Source organism: Atta colombica, unplaced genomic scaffold (genome assembly GCF_001594045.1).
Source record: "Atta colombica isolate Treedump-2 unplaced genomic scaffold, Acol1.0 scaffold82, whole genome shotgun sequence".
In the NCBI taxonomy this organism is placed as follows: Eukaryota; Metazoa; Arthropoda; class Insecta; order Hymenoptera; family Formicidae; genus Atta; species Atta colombica.
This window is the reverse complement of record NW_017259575.1, coordinates 858,134-877,513: the sequence shown is the minus strand read 5'-3', so window position 1 is coordinate 877,513 and position 19,380 is coordinate 858,134. Positions and strand designations below refer to the sequence as shown.

General features: G+C 36.7%; 2 protein-coding genes across 4 annotated transcripts in view; both read right to left on the bottom strand.

The window, feature by feature from the left end:
- Positions 1–6,456, bottom strand: part of LOC108692735 (lamin Dm0-like) — a 13,365-nt gene extending 6,909 nt beyond the window's left edge. For both annotated transcript variants that reach the window (XM_018201134.1, XM_018201133.1), the window contains exon 1: positions 5,630–6,456. In XM_018201134.1, coding sequence (XP_018056623.1) covers positions 5,630–6,072 — 443 coding nt within the window. In that variant the 5' untranslated portion in view covers positions 6,073–6,456. The remainder of the gene's footprint in view (positions 1–5,629) is intronic.
- Positions 6,457–9,487: 3,031 nt separating this feature from the next.
- Positions 9,488–19,380, bottom strand: part of LOC108692801 (ribosomal protein S6 kinase alpha-5) — a 41,365-nt gene continuing 31,472 nt past the window's right edge. For both annotated transcript variants that reach the window (XM_018201281.1, XM_018201280.1), the window contains exons 2-7: positions 14,380–14,454; positions 13,780–13,998; positions 13,217–13,332; positions 12,873–13,073; positions 12,050–12,487; positions 9,488–11,939 (exon numbers count right to left, since the gene is read on the bottom strand). In XM_018201281.1, coding sequence (XP_018056770.1) covers positions 10,338–11,939; positions 12,050–12,487; positions 12,873–13,073; positions 13,217–13,332; positions 13,780–13,998; positions 14,380–14,454 — 2,651 coding nt within the window. In that variant the 3' untranslated portion in view covers positions 9,488–10,337. The remainder of the gene's footprint in view (positions 11,940–12,049; positions 12,488–12,872; positions 13,074–13,216; positions 13,333–13,779; positions 13,999–14,379; positions 14,455–19,380) is intronic.

Below are 19,380 nucleotides of genomic sequence, written 5' to 3'. Positions count from 1 at the left end.
ATATATAATTATATATATATATATATATAATTATCGCATTAAGAAATTAACATCGTAATTCTAAAATAAAATTAAAAAGACATCGTTAGATGTCTTCGATTTATAAGTAATTCCAATTTTATACGATTCTGAATTTATGCTGATCTCTTCTTCGGCTTTCCAAAAGTCACTGTAGGATCACAGATCCTATAGGGCTTTACTCAGACAAGAAGAGCTGTGCCAGTCTTGCACACGACACGTATAGTATATACTCTTGAACTTATAAATCGTGGCCCTCGCACGACTCCGAAAATGGCGAGGTTTTACACACGCCTGTTCGCGTGTAACATCGGCCTCACGCGACGCCTGACATCGCTAAAATGGCTGACATCGGGTACGTGATGTCATCCACGATTTCACGTGGCATCGGCTTTCAGAGACAGTAATCGATTCGTAATTCGCGGCCCTCAAGAATTTTGCATTTGCTCAAAAACGTGCGTCTCCTCCAGTTCTTTCCGCAGCTTATCCGTGACGCTTGGAATTCGAGATTATTGGCATTGTTGGCCTCGAAGTACAGATACGATCGTCTCGCGCTTCGCTGAGCGCACAAGGAATGCGCGAATGTATTATTTCATCGATTATTTGGATCACGGATTTGAACAGCGACGTTACATGTGAATAAAAAAAACTGAACGATATTTTTCTCAAGAAAATTCGGAATCTTCCTCATTGTCGAGAATGCAAAAATACGAAGTTTAAGAAAAAAGTTCAAGATAACAGTTTAAGGAAACTGATAATTACTTCATTTTTTGACAAATTTATAATTATTTTTTTCTATCAAAAACTTATTACTTCCATTTTTTTTACATTTAATATTTATTATTTTTACAAGTTTAAAATGTAAAGAAAAATTCAAATTGTTTCAAAAATTTCTGATGAGGAAATTGCGATATCTTGAAGGCAATTATTATTAAATTATTATTAAATATTCTTAAATATTAATATTAATATTCTTATAAATATTAATATACTTAAATATTCATTAAATATTTTTAAATAATCAAGTTTTCTATTAGAAGACGCTCACGTCATGTACTACAATCTTTTTTACTCATTCAAGGACCACTGAATTTACGGACACTACAGCACCGCAAAAAAAGAGAAAGATAAAAAGAGAGAGAGAAAGAGAGACATTAAGTGCCGCCTGTGCATAATGAAACATCGTATTCCCAGCAATTTTGATCGCTGACACAATTCCTTTCACAAAGTAATTTCCAGAAGTAATGGAGGCGAAAGAATCGCGATATAGTTGATATATAATGTGAATAACAACAAAAATAAGCGATGATAAAGTCATGATGCTATCTTATTGAAAGACTGCAGTATTATCATTGAAAACATCACGATCTTTAACACGAAAATGAGCTTTATGACCGTGATTATCTTTCAGGGGCTCTCAACCTTCACAAATAATCCATTTTAATCGATGTACAATTAATGTACACTGGGAGACATAAACGTCTTAATATGTGAAGTTTCACTCATATCGAGTTAGATACGAGCCGCATGCTTCCTGTCTAGATATTCGCGTATCATACGTGACTGTTGATTCGAGAAATGCTATTTCTAAGTACATGATATTTAATTTGACACATCGATAATTGAATAATAATAATATTAATATTAATATCACGAGTTTCTCAAATAACTCAAATAACTAAGTTTTAAATAACGAGTCTAATACTTAAATAGAAAGTACTCGTTTCGAATATGTCTCTATATGTGGGCAACCTCATAATACATATTTATCATCAAGATATCAAGATATTTATCATCAAGTATACAAATAAAATCAATATCTATCGATCTTCATGTAATAATAATAACATTGTTTAATAATATCTATTTTAGAAAGGAAATGTTGAAAATGCAGGTGGACAAAGTTTGAGATTACTAATAGCCATAGCCTAATAATCCTTCCTTGAGAAATGAAGATTTCTTGTTCCTCATTTCATATTTCATAAACTTTCTTTGACCAAACAAGGAGCCTTATTAGTTTCCTTTTCTCAAGGGAGATTATGAGGTTTCTTTGAGGAGGAAATGTAGCCTTCATAATTAAGCGAATCTCCAAATTTAATTCGTCACACCGGTCTTTTTACTTTCGATATAACTTTTAATTTAAATCTGACGCATCGATAATTATTTTTATAGCTTTTTTTCGGAAATAAATTCCTCTAAAAGTATTTTCTTTTTCTTTGTATAAATATAAACATTATAGCGAATTCGATTGGAAGCACTGATGCATATTAAAGCCGTTGTACACTAATTTAATTTGAGTATAAACATAAAATGCAAATATTTCGAATTATAAAATACATATTTTATCTAACATTACAATAAAATGTATTTCACAATTTAATTGATTTCTATGTTTATTTATAAACATATATTTACGTTATTGTATGTACGGCGGTTTTAATGTGTATTAGTGCGCAATGAGTGCGTCCAATCAAATTCGCTATTAGTTTTATTTTTTGTCCATTATTGTTGCAAAATGCTTAATCACTTTATTTAATCAATGCCTTTATAACCTTTATTATTTATAATTCACGATATTAGGTATGTATATGCTATATATTATGACATGCTACCCTCAGTAGGTTACTAAAATCCCTAAATTATTCTTTCCTTCGGGAAGGTAGACTTGAAATCCGTTTATGAAACAAAGAGACCTTGGAGAATCGAGTACTCGTATTCATAGTCGGGTCTTATATTTAAGACTTTCTTAAATTTATCGAATTATTTTATTGGCTGTTGAGCATCTAAAGATAAATTTAAGGAAGGATTTAAGGAATCTTAAATATAAGATCTGATTATGAATACGGGCAGAGGAATTGTTTATGGAGGCTTCCTCCATCCTTAAAATAAGGAAGAACTATAAATACGAGTGTAAGCCCTTTTCCCCCACCAATCCTACTTTACTCATGTAGAGTTGGGCACGGCAGATGTGTTATGGGGAATGGTGTGTGTTGCAATCGTAACGGTATAAACCGGAATAAGTCGGGAAATATCAACCGAACAAGTTCGTAATCTACAGTAACTATAGAAAATGGCACGTGCGACGATAATTATTCAGAACGCGGAATTATCGCTCTTAGGCATACATACATACATGCAATAATTGTGTGTAACATGAATTTAACACACGAATAACGAAAAGTTAAATTACCAAATCTTCTTTCTTTTTCGTCTACGCCCGATTTTATTAAAATCTCACGGACAGCTGAGTAAATTACTGTTTTTTTATTAATTTACTTTACAAAAGACAGAATAAATCGCTCATTGCGTTTTTCATCTCTCACATACTTCGCTATCCTCCTACAATTTCCAATGAATAAACATAAAAAATCAAACGACCCTGTTCCTAATGATCAGTATACTCATAAAGCGAGAGATCTGATAATTGCAGCGGAGGAGGGTGCCAATTTACCACGGAAAAATTTCACTCTCGCGCGGGTCGAAGGATCGATCGTTTCAACGACGGAATAAAACGCGCCCGATGTATAATCCCTGTTATAGTCGCGGTCGTACGTGACGGCGAGATCAGAGTCAATGTTTTCAGGTCAGATGATAACGCATTGGCACTGACATCACCGCCGCATAGTAAGCGTGACGCAATCGCTCGTAGTAACGTCACGTTGTGGAGAACCCCGGCTTCGTTCATGTTTCTCCAAAGCCGGGCGAGAACGCACTCACGCCGAAAATTATTACCATAAACGTTAAGCTTTCCCTCCTTTTTAACTGCGCACTCTTTTCTTCTCCCACTACCTCTCTCTCTCTCTCTCTCTCTCTCTCTCTCTCTCTCTCTCTCTCTCTCTCTCATTCCTCCATTTTCGTGTCTTCTGATTCTGTTTCCCCTCGCCACGAGTCCGAATAACCAATCTTATTGCATCGATTCTGGAGAATCTTAAGTCTGTTGACAAACACGCTCGACGAAAATACATATGACGCATCAATGAACAATTGCTCGTTAATCTAATCCAAAGATCGGCGACAGACATCGATAGATATCGATTCTTTTATTCTCTCTTTGAATTAAATGAGATTTGTACTCGCGATCGTCATATAATCTATATTACTGCCTGGCACGAAAATAAGATGAATGATAACGCGATGGAACAAACGTATCGATCAGGACTAATTGAGAACGTTCAGCGAGCTTTGTAACACGTTGCTAGATTCAAAATTTTCGTTTACTTAATTTACTTTTATTCACTCCTTCAATATAAGTTGTATGCGCAAAATATGGAATATAATATTGCATGAAATATTCCGTAAATATGGAATCTATAAATAGATGTTTTCGTAAAAATTATTTAAGAGATATTAACATTGAGCAATAAAAATCGCATTATCTGTGATGATATCAAATAGACATATGTCACATGTTTTATAGAGTACATGCAATTTCCAAGTAATGCTTATCTGATAATTCCCTAGGAATTATCAAGTCAAGGAATATGAGAGAATGAGTATAACATGATCATGATTCAAAGTAGAGTGAAATACAAATACGAATAAATAAATTATACCTTAGCCTTGTGAATATATAATTATATAAAATAGAACGTTTTTTTCTCTGCTTTCATAATGAATACTAAAATAATATTATAATACTAGATTAATTCTTCTATTAAGGAAATTATGCATATCTTAAATCAAAATACACAGGAAGACTCAATAAATATAATCAGATTTGAATTCTTGCGTCATCGGTACTTGGAAAGAAACATAAATTTTTATTGGATGAGTCATTATATACTCATTTCATGATATACCGAGTGTATATTCCATTTTTTTTGTAATACAAAATTAGTCAAGATACGAAATTAATTCTGTTTGTTTTTTGGCTTGAAGCTCATGAATCATAAAAAGATATCAAAAATGCCGTCGAAAATAAGCTCTAATAATACACAACATAGTTACTATCGGAACCACATAGTCTTCTTATTGAAAATTTTCCTTTACACATACGTGATTGAATAGAAAATACAATCAGGGAGAGAAGGGACATTCAATTTGCAGAATCGTTTAAAAATAGGGAAGAGTCGGAGCTAGGTGTTACAATACGGAATTGTATTAAGGTTATGAACAGCGTGGATGCGCGATTGCGCACATATTAATTTTTATTCTGCGCATGTGTCAGAATAAGAAGTGCTAATGAGGAGACTATCGAAAGAAAAATTGAGTATAGTTCAGTGCCAATGATTCATGAATTAAAGAGTTTCACATTACGGCTGTACAACCAAGTTCGTATTCTCCAAGTCTCTCGGGCTCCATTGTATTCAAATCCGAGTTTCACTACTTTGCCGACTGCAGTGCCCAATTGCGTACATCTAATGATCCACAAATAAAATTCTAATTTATCTTTTTACAATTTGATTTTTTTTTTTACAGCATCGTCAGGAAACAAAATACTCGGATACTCGATCGTATTGATCGATGTTTGTCAATAACGATCCCGACTAGTGCCATCTAACTTTTCTATCTATTTTGCAAGAGGCAACACGATTAGATACACAAAAAACTTATCATTTTACTCGGGGTATAAAACACTATATATATATATAAATACGTAAATTAAACTTACTTGCTCTTGAGATCCTCGTTATCGTCCCAGAGACGTTTGGTATCTATCTCCAGCTTGGCGCGTTCTCTGGCAGTTTCGTCGAGCAGCTTTCGCGCATCGGATAGCTCGTGTTCATACATGGCCTTGATACTGGAGACCTCCCGGGTGACGGTCTCCTGAGTAGTCTGCATCTCTCGGGTCAGCCGGGAGTTCTCGGTCTCCAAGTGACGCACCTTTTCGATGTAACATGCCAAACGATCATTGAGATTCTGTAGATCCTGCTTCTCCTGCAGCCGGGAGTATCGGGTTGGGCTAAGCGGGCTGCCGGGTCGCCGGCCGATTGGCGTCGATGTAGTTGGTGGCGGCGACTGGATGCTGGAGGACGACGAGGCGACGGAGGCGGAAGAAGCGGAAGCGGCGGCTGCGGCTGCCGCTGCGGTCTTCTTGCTTGATTTCGTTGACATTGTTGTTGCGGAAAGTACGCGACTAGCCTGCACGCGAATTCTCGCGCCTGCGGTCTCGTACGAGGCACTCTACGTCGTTCTCGATTAGATACCCTCGGCGACACTGAGGGGGAGTGAGACAGAGAGAGAGAGAAAGAGGGAACACCGGCGCGTCCGTGTCTAGCGTATCATCAACTCGTTGCTGATAACGTCTAACGTCAGCGCGTCCGTGTCGATCGAGCGAACGCGTGTACTACCTCCGTGATCGTCTGATCAACGATCTCCCACACCTCGCAGTCAAATGCGCACTACCGGATCAAGCAGCGCCAGCCAACGGTCGGATTAGTGCGCTTGCTTGCGACGACGCCACATCACAAGCCGGGTTTCGCGCCGCCATTAACCGGAAAGAAACGCCGCGTGCAATGATTGGCTGTGGCGTCGCAGGGACGCCACGCGATCGACCTATCGCCTCTCACGATCCAGCCGACTGCGCTCAATGTCGCGCAATACGATTGGCAGCGTCCAATATCGATAGTACTAGAATGGCTATAGAATGAACCAATTGCAATGAATGATCGAAGAGACATTAAATTTGAACGCGATCGTTGAAATAATTGGGATTTCCAGCACGTATTAAATTTCTTTATTTTAATCATATATTTAATCAGCCTTTCCGTACTTTGAATAAGACATATGATTCAGGAGTTTTATTCTCGAAAAATATTGCATGTGAAAATATTAGAGAAGTCTTAATATATGTAACAAATACTACTTATAGTATTTTTGTACGTACACATTTTCGTGTGAAATATTTGTCAAGAATACATTGAAGGATGAAAAAGCGAAAAAATTAATAATAAATTTATAATTTTATAGCTATTAGTATTTTAAAACAATATTTCACGGTGTATTCTCTAAATTTCTTAAGAAATTATTTTTAATTAGAATTTATATATATAATAATAAACTAGTAAATGTGATAAGAATTGTCTCAATTTCTGTTACATTAAGATTAAATTAGTAAAGATTTAATTTTGGTTTTAATGTCCGTCTGGACTATAATTAATATCAAAGTTTTTTCCCTTCTTTTTTTCTTTTCTTTGCGATTAACGTTTTAGGTATATTAAAAGTTATTCATTAATTTCAACATAATTGACACTGATTCGCTGAATGATCAAAGACTGGTTTTTGACTAAACCGATAGAATTTAAATGTTTGCGATATTTGTGAATTTTTATTTCAGTAAGCTACCTTCTATTATTTTATAATAAATCGTTTTTGCTTTCTCTATCTCAATAAATTTACCTTTTAATGATTTTAATACATTTTAAATTGTTATTAGAGTTTATTTTTATATTATAGTTTCCCTTAATAAGTGGAGATGGCTCACTGAAATGAATTTGTAAAAAAATTTTTGTTATTACATCATATTGTCTCCGAAGATGGTTCAAAAGTGGTTGAAACATGTAAACGGATTAATTATTAATAAAGTTTTTTTGTTAACAGTATTGATTTGCACAAGAATTATCGCTTGACTCCTATTGCCCTGTCATATCCAAACATTTTGTGAGAATTGTCTCACTCGAAAGATATTTTTGCATAGAATATCTTTCAATAATTATATATTTTCGTAAACTATTATATTAAAGAAATTATATTAAAGAAATTAAATTATTTATTAAAAACAATATTGTTTCCCTAATTAATTTAATTTTCAGAACATGATGACAATAATAAATGATAAAAATTGTCTTATATAAAAATATTTCTGTATAAAAAAGTATTTCTCTTTCAGAAATTTTAAACTCTCTAGACTGTTATACTAACGAAACTAATTCCTTCAATTATCTTCATAATGAAGATAATTTCAAGAATATAGTCTTTTGATAATTTCAAGTTGAGTGGTTTTGGTTGGAGGGTTTTAAAACAACATACAGCGTTTTATAAATAAATATTGCATTATGATATATTTTAACAACCAGTGGTAACAAAGGTAGGTGTCTCTTTTACGTATTTATAGCAACAGAACAGCACTCTCGTATGATACAAGCTTCGACTTATTTAACTGTTCAATATATATTTATAATATTTATATATACATATGTATACATCCTTTGAACCTCGAAAAAGAATGTTCGTGTAACGTAATAATATAGTCATAGAAAAAAATTTGTTCTGGAGGAAACCGATGTAACTTATAAAGTTTATGACTTTAAATAACTTTTAGGATTCTGAATAAGATATATATGTATATATACATGTATATGTATGTATACGTACGGTATATGGTAAACATATGTATATATAACATACATATTATATATATATATATATATAAATGTATAATATATGTATAAATGTATAGATCTCTCCTTGTTTTTAAAGAATATGATTCTCTAGCGACATGTGATATATTAAATATATAGATATAATCTGTTACATCAGCATTTTCACGTTTTAGATATCTATATATATAATAACTATTATATACATGTTATAAATTCGATAATATCTCACGCATAGCTTCTCTCCGCTACACACCGTACTTTATTTGGTTTAACAGAGGAGTGTCGCTTCAGTCATCTTTGGTAGAAGCATGCTTTTTTTCGTACAACGCTATCTCGTAAGATAACACAAAACGTTACTCAATTAACGTGTCTGTTCCCTGAGTTGATATACAACCACATTTCAGTCTTTACCATTTTGTTACTTCATCTCTCACAGCAATTATTACACATCAATTAAAACAATTATCTCACTAGTATAAGCACAGCAATCTAACAAAATCAAAGATCAAGGCCGGAAATGTGTTGCTCTTTCTTATAAATCCCCTTTTCGTGATACAAAACTGCCTGAAAAAATATCTTCCCCTAACACATCCTTTATATTTTAAATTTTGATAGAATGCACAAAAATAACAAAGGGGATAAATACGAAGTAATTTGTTGGAACTAATTCCTTCACTTATGTAAGTCGATAATTAGTCAACTCTCGAATTATAAGGAATTATATCAATCACGAATTAACGATAACACATTGGATCACAAAATTATAATCTGGCTTAATTAAATCTAATTCATTTTCTCGGGCTCCGAATGCTTTATCGCAACTCATTCATTTCCATCATTCTCAAAATTGTCACATATGTCAAATACTACACAAATACATCAAAGTGTGTGACGCTTCTACACGAAAAAAATTAAATACTGAATAGAAATTCTTTTCGATTTTACTTATTATCTATCAACATCGTCAATTAACATTGTCATTTTTTTTATAGTCATCTGTAAAAATTAATAGAATATAATGTATATAATTATATAAACAAAATTTTCTTTAATCGTATAAATATGTGTCATTGTTCTCAATAACACTATTCGTAAAAGAGTGCTTAATTTATATTTTCTTTTTTAACAAATAGTATTTTTTAAATATGTTTTTTTTTCCTTTTTCTTGATTGAGGTACCACTGGTAATAACAGTTGCTCTTGTTATCTTCGCGTAATCGCGTGTCATTTCTATTACATTAATATCTTTAATGTACTCATAATGAAATGAGCTTTTGAGGCACATATACCACATATACACTCGTTATAAGCAATCGCTAAAATTTTCTTCGTATTGGCTAGTTAATCACTAATCATCATCTTTATGATTATCGATTGATTATCGACACAGAAGTGAATTTTTGGAAGAAAATTTTAACGGGAGTGTGTAATAAGTTATAATAACTTACAACGTTTGTCGTCCTCGCACTATAATCACAGACAATCCCAGTTTAACGCAACAAAACGATTCACCATCTTATTTGCATCCGCCTACTTTACATTTCTCTGTTTCTCTCTAATAGAAGTAATAAAAATAAAATTCTGTACACTGCATAATAAATTCTGTATATTGCGCAAATCTTCGCGGAGAAACGTTGATACTTTGTTGAGACCCTGACCATAGTGATATATCGTTTTATACACGTCCATTTCTGGTATCTATCCAATATATTTAAATTAGCATCGTAAGAATGCACTTTTCAATTTTATATAATTATTTAAATAGAAAATGGACCAAGATTTTTTTTAAGAAAATGGGATGGCATAATTATGTTATAGCTATTTATATATTTATATACGATATTCTAAAACTCTGATGAGATAGGAATGATGCGATGTTCGCGTTCTGTACGAACGCAGAAGGCAGCGGTGTTGTAAAGATATACCGTGTAAAATGCATAGGAAACAAAGTGTGAATTCATTGGAGCGTTACTGGACCAAGCATAAGTAGGAAAATTCTCTACTCGACTATAATCGTGGCAAGGCGTTTCGGCCGCTTGCCAGCTTTATGTCTCCTATGGACATTCCCTTCGTCATGCGCGACTTGCGAGGACGACTCGAACGACTCCGCGGAATTGTCAGAACCTATATCTCTGTCCGAATTTATTATTTGTTCGAGTTTACGTTTTCGCGATCGTGTCATTGGACCGTTACTACTGCTGCCACTAGTTTCACTGTCAACGTCACGTCGATGTCGATGCTTTTTCGTCGGGATTATCGATTGACACGATTCATGGTCGGCATTGCGTTTGGTCCGCTTTTTCGCGGTTCTCTCAAATTCTTGCAGGAGTGAAAGTCTTACCGAGGAATTCGAATCGGAAGAAGAAGATAGGGAACTCAGGTACTCGTTAACAACTTCGTCATTAAAATCGAAGACGCTTGGTGACGAGGTGGAAGTGTTTGCAGCACTTGCTGTAGCGCTTGGTAGACGCAACTGAACTGATGACGGACTCGAGGAGGAAGAAGAAGACGGTCTCGATGTGGAGGAACTGGAATTGGAACGTTTGTGCTTGCGACGCTGAGCCAGTTTAGCGGCATCGACTGCGCGCAGCCGGAAACCCTCGCGCTGCTCGTGCGTTGACGTTGAACTGATGGCTACCGCGTTATCCGCGTGAACCGCATCAGTGGCTGGTGTTACCGGGAGAATCGTAGCGTCATGCGTAGTCAACCACGAATGATATACCAGAGAAGCTGCGGTGAGTCTATTGTTGGGATCGATTATCAACAAACCTTTCATCACTTGTTTCGCACCTGGAGACACATGACTCCAAGCCTCACTGTCAAAATTAATCTCACCGGCTTTGATGCGCATCGCTATGTTAGGTGTATCTGTACGGAAAGGTGGATTATCGGATAACATGAAATACAGAATAGTCCCCAGGGACCACATGTCACAGCTCTCGTCGTATTCTTGGTTAGCCACAACCTCCGGGGCAGCGTACGGGAGCGTGAAGCAGGGCGTGTGTAACGGCTCGCAGCTGTTCTTCATCCGAGCAAATCCAAAGTCGACTATCTTTACAGGCGAATCTTCGCCTTGATGCACATATACGATATTCTCTGGCTTGAGATCACGATGCACTACGCCACGCGAGTGCATGTATCGCACTGCGGATGCCAATTGCCGCATCACTCGCTTGGCCTGCCGCTCCGAGAATGGGCGCGGTCGTTGTAACAATTCCCCGCCCGAGAGCAATTCCATCACGATGTATGTGTGAAGTCGATCGTGGTGGACTTCTATCAATTTCACTACATTCGCGTGACGCTGACACACACGCAACAGATTCTCCTCCCGACTGCAATCCACTCGCCTGCTGACGATCTTCACGGCGTATTCCTGATGGGTCTTACGATTACGACACCGTCGACAAATCGAAAAACTGCCGTCGCCTAGAGCTGGTCCCGCTTGGTCTAACTCGTACGTCTCGAAGAACGTGGATTCTTCGAAACACGTATTCAACAGATCGGACAACAAAGGTCGTTGCGAACTGATCTCGCCACCAAAGATATCCCTGCTCACCACATTGTCGGTGAATAGTATCGAAGGCGCTACATAGGAATAACCCTGCAAATATATCCAAGTGAGAAATTTTGTAAATGTTTAATAAAATCTGTGACTGTTATAGCTATCTATTTGTTCGGAATAATAATGAAAAAAATTAAGAGAAAACTTACCCTAAAATGTTTGTCAGGATAGTCACCATCAATGATCGCTGGACTGTCAACGACGACATTCATCTTTGTGAATTCGTCTGAAAAATTGCTGGTATCTAATTCGTGCGAAATTTTGGGAATCAAAGGTGGCTTGATCTGTTTCTTCTCCAGACCTTCCCAAGTAAAGGCCGGTGCCGCATCCATGAAAAAGGGATGCTCTTTGAGCTCTTTAGCGTCGCGCGGTCCACCGCCCAATCTTTGTCGTGGATCTTTGATTAACAAGCGAGTGATGAAATCGCTTACGTTAGCACTCAGATGACTCGGCATTGATGGCGGATCATTCTTTAATATCCTCCTCGAAATTTCTTGTTGATTATTTTTCTCGCCCTCCACCGTAAAAGGCGACGCACCGGTCAGTAATTCAAACGTTAATACACCCACGCTCCACCAATCGACAGCCTACAAGAATGTCAACTCGATTACAATACGTTTAAACATACATGTCTTTATTCTGTATTATTGTTAATTATATCCAAGACTCAATTACATCTTCTTTTATATGTTATTTTTATTTATACATGTAACATTAAAATACATATTTTTTATTTTATGTGAAAATTTAATTTAATAATTAGTTTATGCTTCTTCATTAATATTCAAATATTATAATTATACGCTTAATAAGTTCAAGTATCATAAAAATTTAATTATCTTCTAGGAAGAGAGATAAAACAGATTATCATCCGAGTCGTCATCCGAGAAAAGAAGCTACAAAAGTACGGGGATGAAATAATATGCGAATTGGAAACGTAAAAAGATAGATCAGGTATCAACGTTAACTTACGATATCGTGACCATTCGGGCCCGCCTTTACTACTTCCGGTGCCATATACTCGATAGTTCCGCAAAACGAGTAAGTACGCGCATTGCCATTCCTTTCGTGCGGTAGGAATTCTTTGCTGAGACCAAAATCCGTCAACACGAGATGCCCCTCCTTATCCAAAAGTATATTTTCAAGTTTGATATCCCGATATATTACGCCAAGCTGCAACATCAAATAAAATATTATATACAATAGATTCAATTTAATTTATTTCGTTTATGCGGATTGTTTTCATTCCTCGTCAAAAGATATATAATATTATTGTTGTTTGTGCGCACATATAACATTAGTATATTAATACATACGTCATGAAGGCGCTCTAGCGCCAGGATAATTTCGCCAATATAAAATCGTACTGCGTCCTCCGTGAAACAGTCATGTTGATATAGATGCGTAAACATTTCACCGCCGGCGACATATTCTGGAAATAAAAAAAAATATCTCATAAGTTCGAAGTTCTATAGCCTCAGGGAAGAAAGAAATAGAACAAATTTTTCTTCTTTATGTGTCATCTACAACGACATTTGATACATGTAATAGTTCAAATAAAAAAAAGGATATATTTTATTGATACCTTTTATTTTTATTCACTTTTGTTGCACAAATATATAAAATCTTGTATTTTATCCGTATATAGATCTTTTTATTTTGTCTGTAATGTAAGTAATACCGAAATTGTGTAAGAAATTATTTTGTATAGACAAAATATTATAACTTCCATATTATTTATTCAGCAAAATTTAACTTGACACGCATGTATGTTATATTTCTTCTTTTTTATTTATTTTAGTTTTTACTTTATTTATCCTCTGTCCTTTCCATTGGTAGATTTATTTTCCTTTACTTTCAGTTCTTCGCCGAGTCTCACCTAAGATCAAACAGAGTTTGTCGTCAGTTTGAAACGCGTAATAGAGAGTTATCAGGAACGGGCTGTCCCTGATAGCCTCCAGAATTTGCCGCTCGGACTTGGTGTGCTCCGTCGTCTTCTTCTTCTGTACGATGGAGGCCTTTTTTAACACCTTCATAGCATAAAGCCGTCCGGAGTCAGCACCCGTTCTCTTTCGCACCAGGAAGACTTTACCGTAAGCTGTATGAAAACGAGATGATCAATTTTAAAAGCGTGATATGCGTCGCAGTTTAGAGAGAGTTTAATAATAACGGAGATTAAGAAATATTGCCATGCCTTGAAAAAAATAGCACAGTCCGAAAGAAAGATCTAAAGCATTATCGGAAATTAACTTATGTATAATATATCGTGTAAAAAAAAAAACGTTTAAAATTCGATGCCTATAACGGTATAAATATTACAATATCTGTTAAAAATAATTGAAGTGTTTATTATTATAACCGTTACAAATAGTTTGAATGTTATTACTAGTGTTGTAAATGTTATGATTCAGGATTGATTACAAATATTATCAAACTGGACCACGTTTCGGAAAAGGCACTTTATCGAATGATTTCTCACCTCCGGTGCCAAGGACTTTCAGCAAGTCAAAGTGTGTCATGTCCACTTTCTGGCTGCTGTTGTCCGCTAGGTTTACTGTAACAGAAAAACGGGAATCCTGTGAGAAAAGTTGATACTCGATAATATCCGATTGATGACATCCGTTATATCATGGCAATTTGGTACAATTGTTACGGAACCGATCTCCGCTCGCGAAAACCGCACAAACTATACTCGGTGCACCAGTCGAACGCGAATCAGAGAAATCGAAGAAACATATCAATGCAAAATTCTAAAAATCTGTTTTTCGAAATTGTAATTAACCCTCCTCGTTTGATCGAATCTGAGTCTTTTTTGTTCAACTCAAATTTTTTTACTGCTTTAAACTTTCAAAAAGAATTCACGACTACTTTTCAACATCTTCATTACGTTATCAAACAGTTTTTTAAAATTTTGTTAAAAGCTTTATTTAATATAAAAATTAAAATTTTCGAGCAAAAAATGATGAAATTTGAGAATAAAATTTCGCTTGGGCCCTGATTGCAAACGAGAAGTTTAAAGCATGAGATATTTTCACGTATTTCTATCAAACGTTTGCTGATGTAAAGTAAAAACGTACATTGAAAGAGACGTACAATAAATTGACTCGATTTCGCTCTGAGTGGTCTAACGGTTGGACTGGAGTACACTAATTAACAATTTCTTCATTCCTAACGGTCGCATTCTCCTCTCGATATTTGCGTTCCTCGACGACTCGTTTGTCGCACGTTCCCAGACACGAGGAGAGAGAGAGATTGCGGACGTGGTGACGCGCGCGAAGCGAAGCTGACAAGGCTTCTGAACGAGACAATGAGGTGCTCCTGGCATTCATTTTTCCCTCGACGTCGCATGCGGGAGTGCACGGAGAGAGAGAAAGGAAAGAGATGATCGTATATATTCAATGTGGCCGAAGCGTCACGTGGACCGACCCGGACGACGGCGCCTTGGAATGGAATGCCGCTTATTCGACGCGTGACACGCGAAAAGGTACAAGCACCTGCGATGCGCTGCTAATATCGACAGGTCGGCAGGTGCGAGGATGGCCGTGAATGTGCATACATATCGCGTGAGCGATTCGCCGCGCCATCGCGCCTCACAGCTACGCTTCGCTCCATTGCGGACCAAGTTTATCGCGATTTCGCATATCAAAAGACATATTGTCCGTAATTAAAGCAGCAAACGCGTGTAATGTACCTCAAAACGAAGAAAGAACAAGTCGTATAAAAATGACAGAAGTATGTACATAGCGTTAACTATACGACATGAGCGACGAGCGGGAGGGAGTCAAGTGCGGCTTTAGACATTCATGTATTCCATGGCAGCGGAGTTCGAGTTGCGATTATGTTTCAACGTTACATAATTCACGGAACTGTATGTAACTATTGCAGCGAACGTGACGAACGATAAGAAGCAAGACGAGTAACAATATTTTCGTTCGGTAAATAATTTACAATAATAATTTTATCGTTATTTATTTTTGTCGTCATTCGATTTATCGGCATCAATGGATTTTTATCGGAAATATACCCATTATATCTATAGCGGAAATATACTCGTTTCGATTTTAATTCTTGAGAAAAACAGCTGCTAATCAGAAAGGAACTATGAATAATGGGCGAGATAAATGATTAAGAGAAAATACCGTGACGCGTATGAGCAAATGTACATAGAATTGATTTCGATTCGGCTAAATGTGTTTGCGTTTAAATAACGTCAGCGAAGTATACGTTTAATATTTATAGCGTACGTCGTACGCTGTGCGTGACGCATGTTTCATGTGGGAAAATTCCGAAGGGACAGCTGGGATTCGCACCAGATTCTGGATGGACCACCCAGAACACGAATCTTTATCCTCTCAGTCATCTTTTAAGCCGGTTACACGAGACTTTAGCATTGAAGCTACACATGAAATTGCACCTCATAAGTCGGAGCAATTCTGCTAAGCATATCCGTTCACAGTGTCCCAGAACTGCAACTTTCTTTCTACCACAGAGTAGCCTCGACTTAATCAGTCGATTAATCACGATCTCTTACCCTAATTTTCAGCCACTAACTAACATAAACGACAATCATCTACCGAGTAACATTCTTTTAAATGACCTTTAGACAATCAATAGTATTACACGATATTTGATATTACAATTATTGATCGTCTAGAAGATATATTTATTTTTAATAATTAAAGAGGGCATTAATAATTGTGTAATACTTAATATTAATCATCTAGGAGTCATTTTACATCTTTTACATTTTGTACATATCTCTTGTATATACGTATCTTTGTACTATTGTACATTTTTCGCTTATCTTATCTCTTTGTTTATCTACCTCTTTATTGCGAAGCAGTTAAGTGGGTCACAAAGTTCACGGACAATCGGAATCGAAATGTATATCCTCTGTACTTATCCTCTGTGTATTTATTTTCAAATTCTTTCAAATTCTTTTCGCTAACTATCGTATTGAGAAAAAATGTTTTATATGTATGAGTTGGTAAAATAATTATTAAGAGCTCCATTTTTATAGTTATTACCGCTATAATATTAGTAATAATAATTATATTTGTAGTTATACCAAAAATATTTATAGTGACACTAAAAATGATTATAATTTTTGATTAAATTATAGCAATCACAAGCATTTTTTTTCTCAGCACAAAAATAAAAAATTCCTGCATGATGTTCTTAAAACAAAATAACCTTGCGGTTATACATATATGTATATTAGGAAAAGATGACTAATAAGACTGTCCCCTTCCCCATTGTGCTTAATTCGTTGACTCATTCGATGGTAACGCAAAAAAATGGGAACCTCAAGATTGCGCTACAAGTAGGTCACAATTCTGTTACAGAAATTACTAATAACATTGCCACTTTCACTTTTGCGTCTCTACATCCTTCCGTGGATTTTCTTTTTCTTTTTTACGCCAAGAGAGAAACCCATTTCTCGGTAGAGAAGCGGCGAAAGGAGCTGGAAGATCCAATAAGTTCCGATTAAATCGATGGAAAAAAATCATCGCCAGAGGGTTAATGCGATCTCACCGAGACCGCTGAAATTTCCGATAATCGTCATAATCTATGTGTATACACATTTCTTATGCCATTCAGCAAGTTCAGAATTAAATCCTAATTGTAGAAGTTTAACATTAATGATTTACTTAACATATTAATTACCTAATTAAGTAATTTCTTAAAAATACAAGCATAATGTGATGTACAGCCCAGTAAATCGCACAATTCATCAAAATTTAATTAAATGTCTTCACGTCTCAGCGCCTCAAAACGTTTTCAAAAAATCGCTAATATATCGCATACTTGAAAGTTCAATTCGTACTATTGTCATTATAAGAAATATTTCTAGTCGAAATACTAGAGCTTGAGTAATATGAATCAAGCTAATCTTACATCTCTTTTTTACGAGAACAAAATTGATCTCAAGAGTATTCCACGATTGCGTAATCGCGGTGCGAACGGGAATCGAGAGCAGGTGATTAGTCGGCGAAAGCGACACGGATGCACGGCGGACGTGATCGCGAGGAATCGCGAGGAATCACGAGGGTCGGGCTCGTCCTGGACGTCCCCGGCCCTGACTGCCAGTCCGAGAGAATGCATGTCAAGGTAGCGATGTGGTGGAGAATCGCATCGGGCGGCGAAGCGCGGCGCGTAAGTACCTATCTACATATATACCTCGCGATTATCGCGAATTCGCGAGTTCGCACACGCGACTTTTAAGCGCGCTTCCGAGAAATTGCGAACGCGGAATGACCCACCTTTACCGGAGGCATGAGTCAAGTTCGCGGATGGATCCGCGGAGATATCGTATTCCCAAGGACATGGATAGATCTCGCCGAAACAAACGCGAGAGGACCGATTCTCTCAAGTCTTAAGTTCTCCGATCCGCCTTGTTGCTCGACGGCGCGGCGATCCAGATGGCCGGCCTCCTTCAGCTCGGTGACTTCGAGGCGCGGAGTTTCGCCTCTTCGGTCTCCGTTACCTCGGAACGGCATTCCGGCCCCTCTCACTTGCGTGAATAATGAGTTACCTTTTTCTGACGCTCGATTGCACCGAGGGAAAAACAATCGGGGAAGGATGTGTACCGTAATCTCGCGAGGCCGGGGATGCCAATTTACAAAATTGGCCTCCGCGCAAGAAATATCACGACGGATTTTCTCTCCGAAACATATATCATGTTCTCATATGCATTAGATTAAACGAAATACAAGAATTTTAATGAGAAATTAAAATTCTTGTTCCTTCTACTTTCTTCCGTCGGTATCGAATTCCATAACCGTATTGTATAACAAAAAGATATGATCAACGCGATGTTGCAATTGCGTTTTTTAATTGGTCAGTTTGTAAAATTCTTTCTTCTAATTGGTCCATCAAAGCATTTGTAGCGAAACTTTGACCACAGCCTAAGAAAGTGCGGGAAGTTAAGCGATTCAGCGTCCGTTCAAATTCTAAGACGGATCTCAAGGCTCCTCGCTATTTCGTGTCATTCCGGCTTATTGCATAATAGATTGAGATTCCATAAAGTTTCGCGATTTCGCTACAGTTTCGCCGAGGCTGCCGGATGTTTCCTTTTCTTTTTGGAACGATCGTTGGAAACTTGAAAATCATACACAATATGGAGTAATAAGTATAATATTCTCGTGGATGCACAGTAGGAGAGTAAATTTAGATTTAAATTCAATTAGTTATTTCAGTACGCTCCTGCTTATGTTATCCATCTGTCTTATTACTATAATGCAGAAAATGCATTCTGAAGGCAGCAGGAAGAGAAAAAAGCTTCTCGTTATCTTTTAATTCGCAAAGGGCGTATCCACGACAGTGCGATCGCGAGGTGCACACCATCGCGGAAGTTCCGCTTTTGTCTGACCCAGATAGTCGGCATTCACTCGCTATTTCGTAACGGGACTGACTACTTTCTTTCGCCAGTCGCGACGTCGGCTCGACTACGAATATATGCACAACATATCGTGTATAC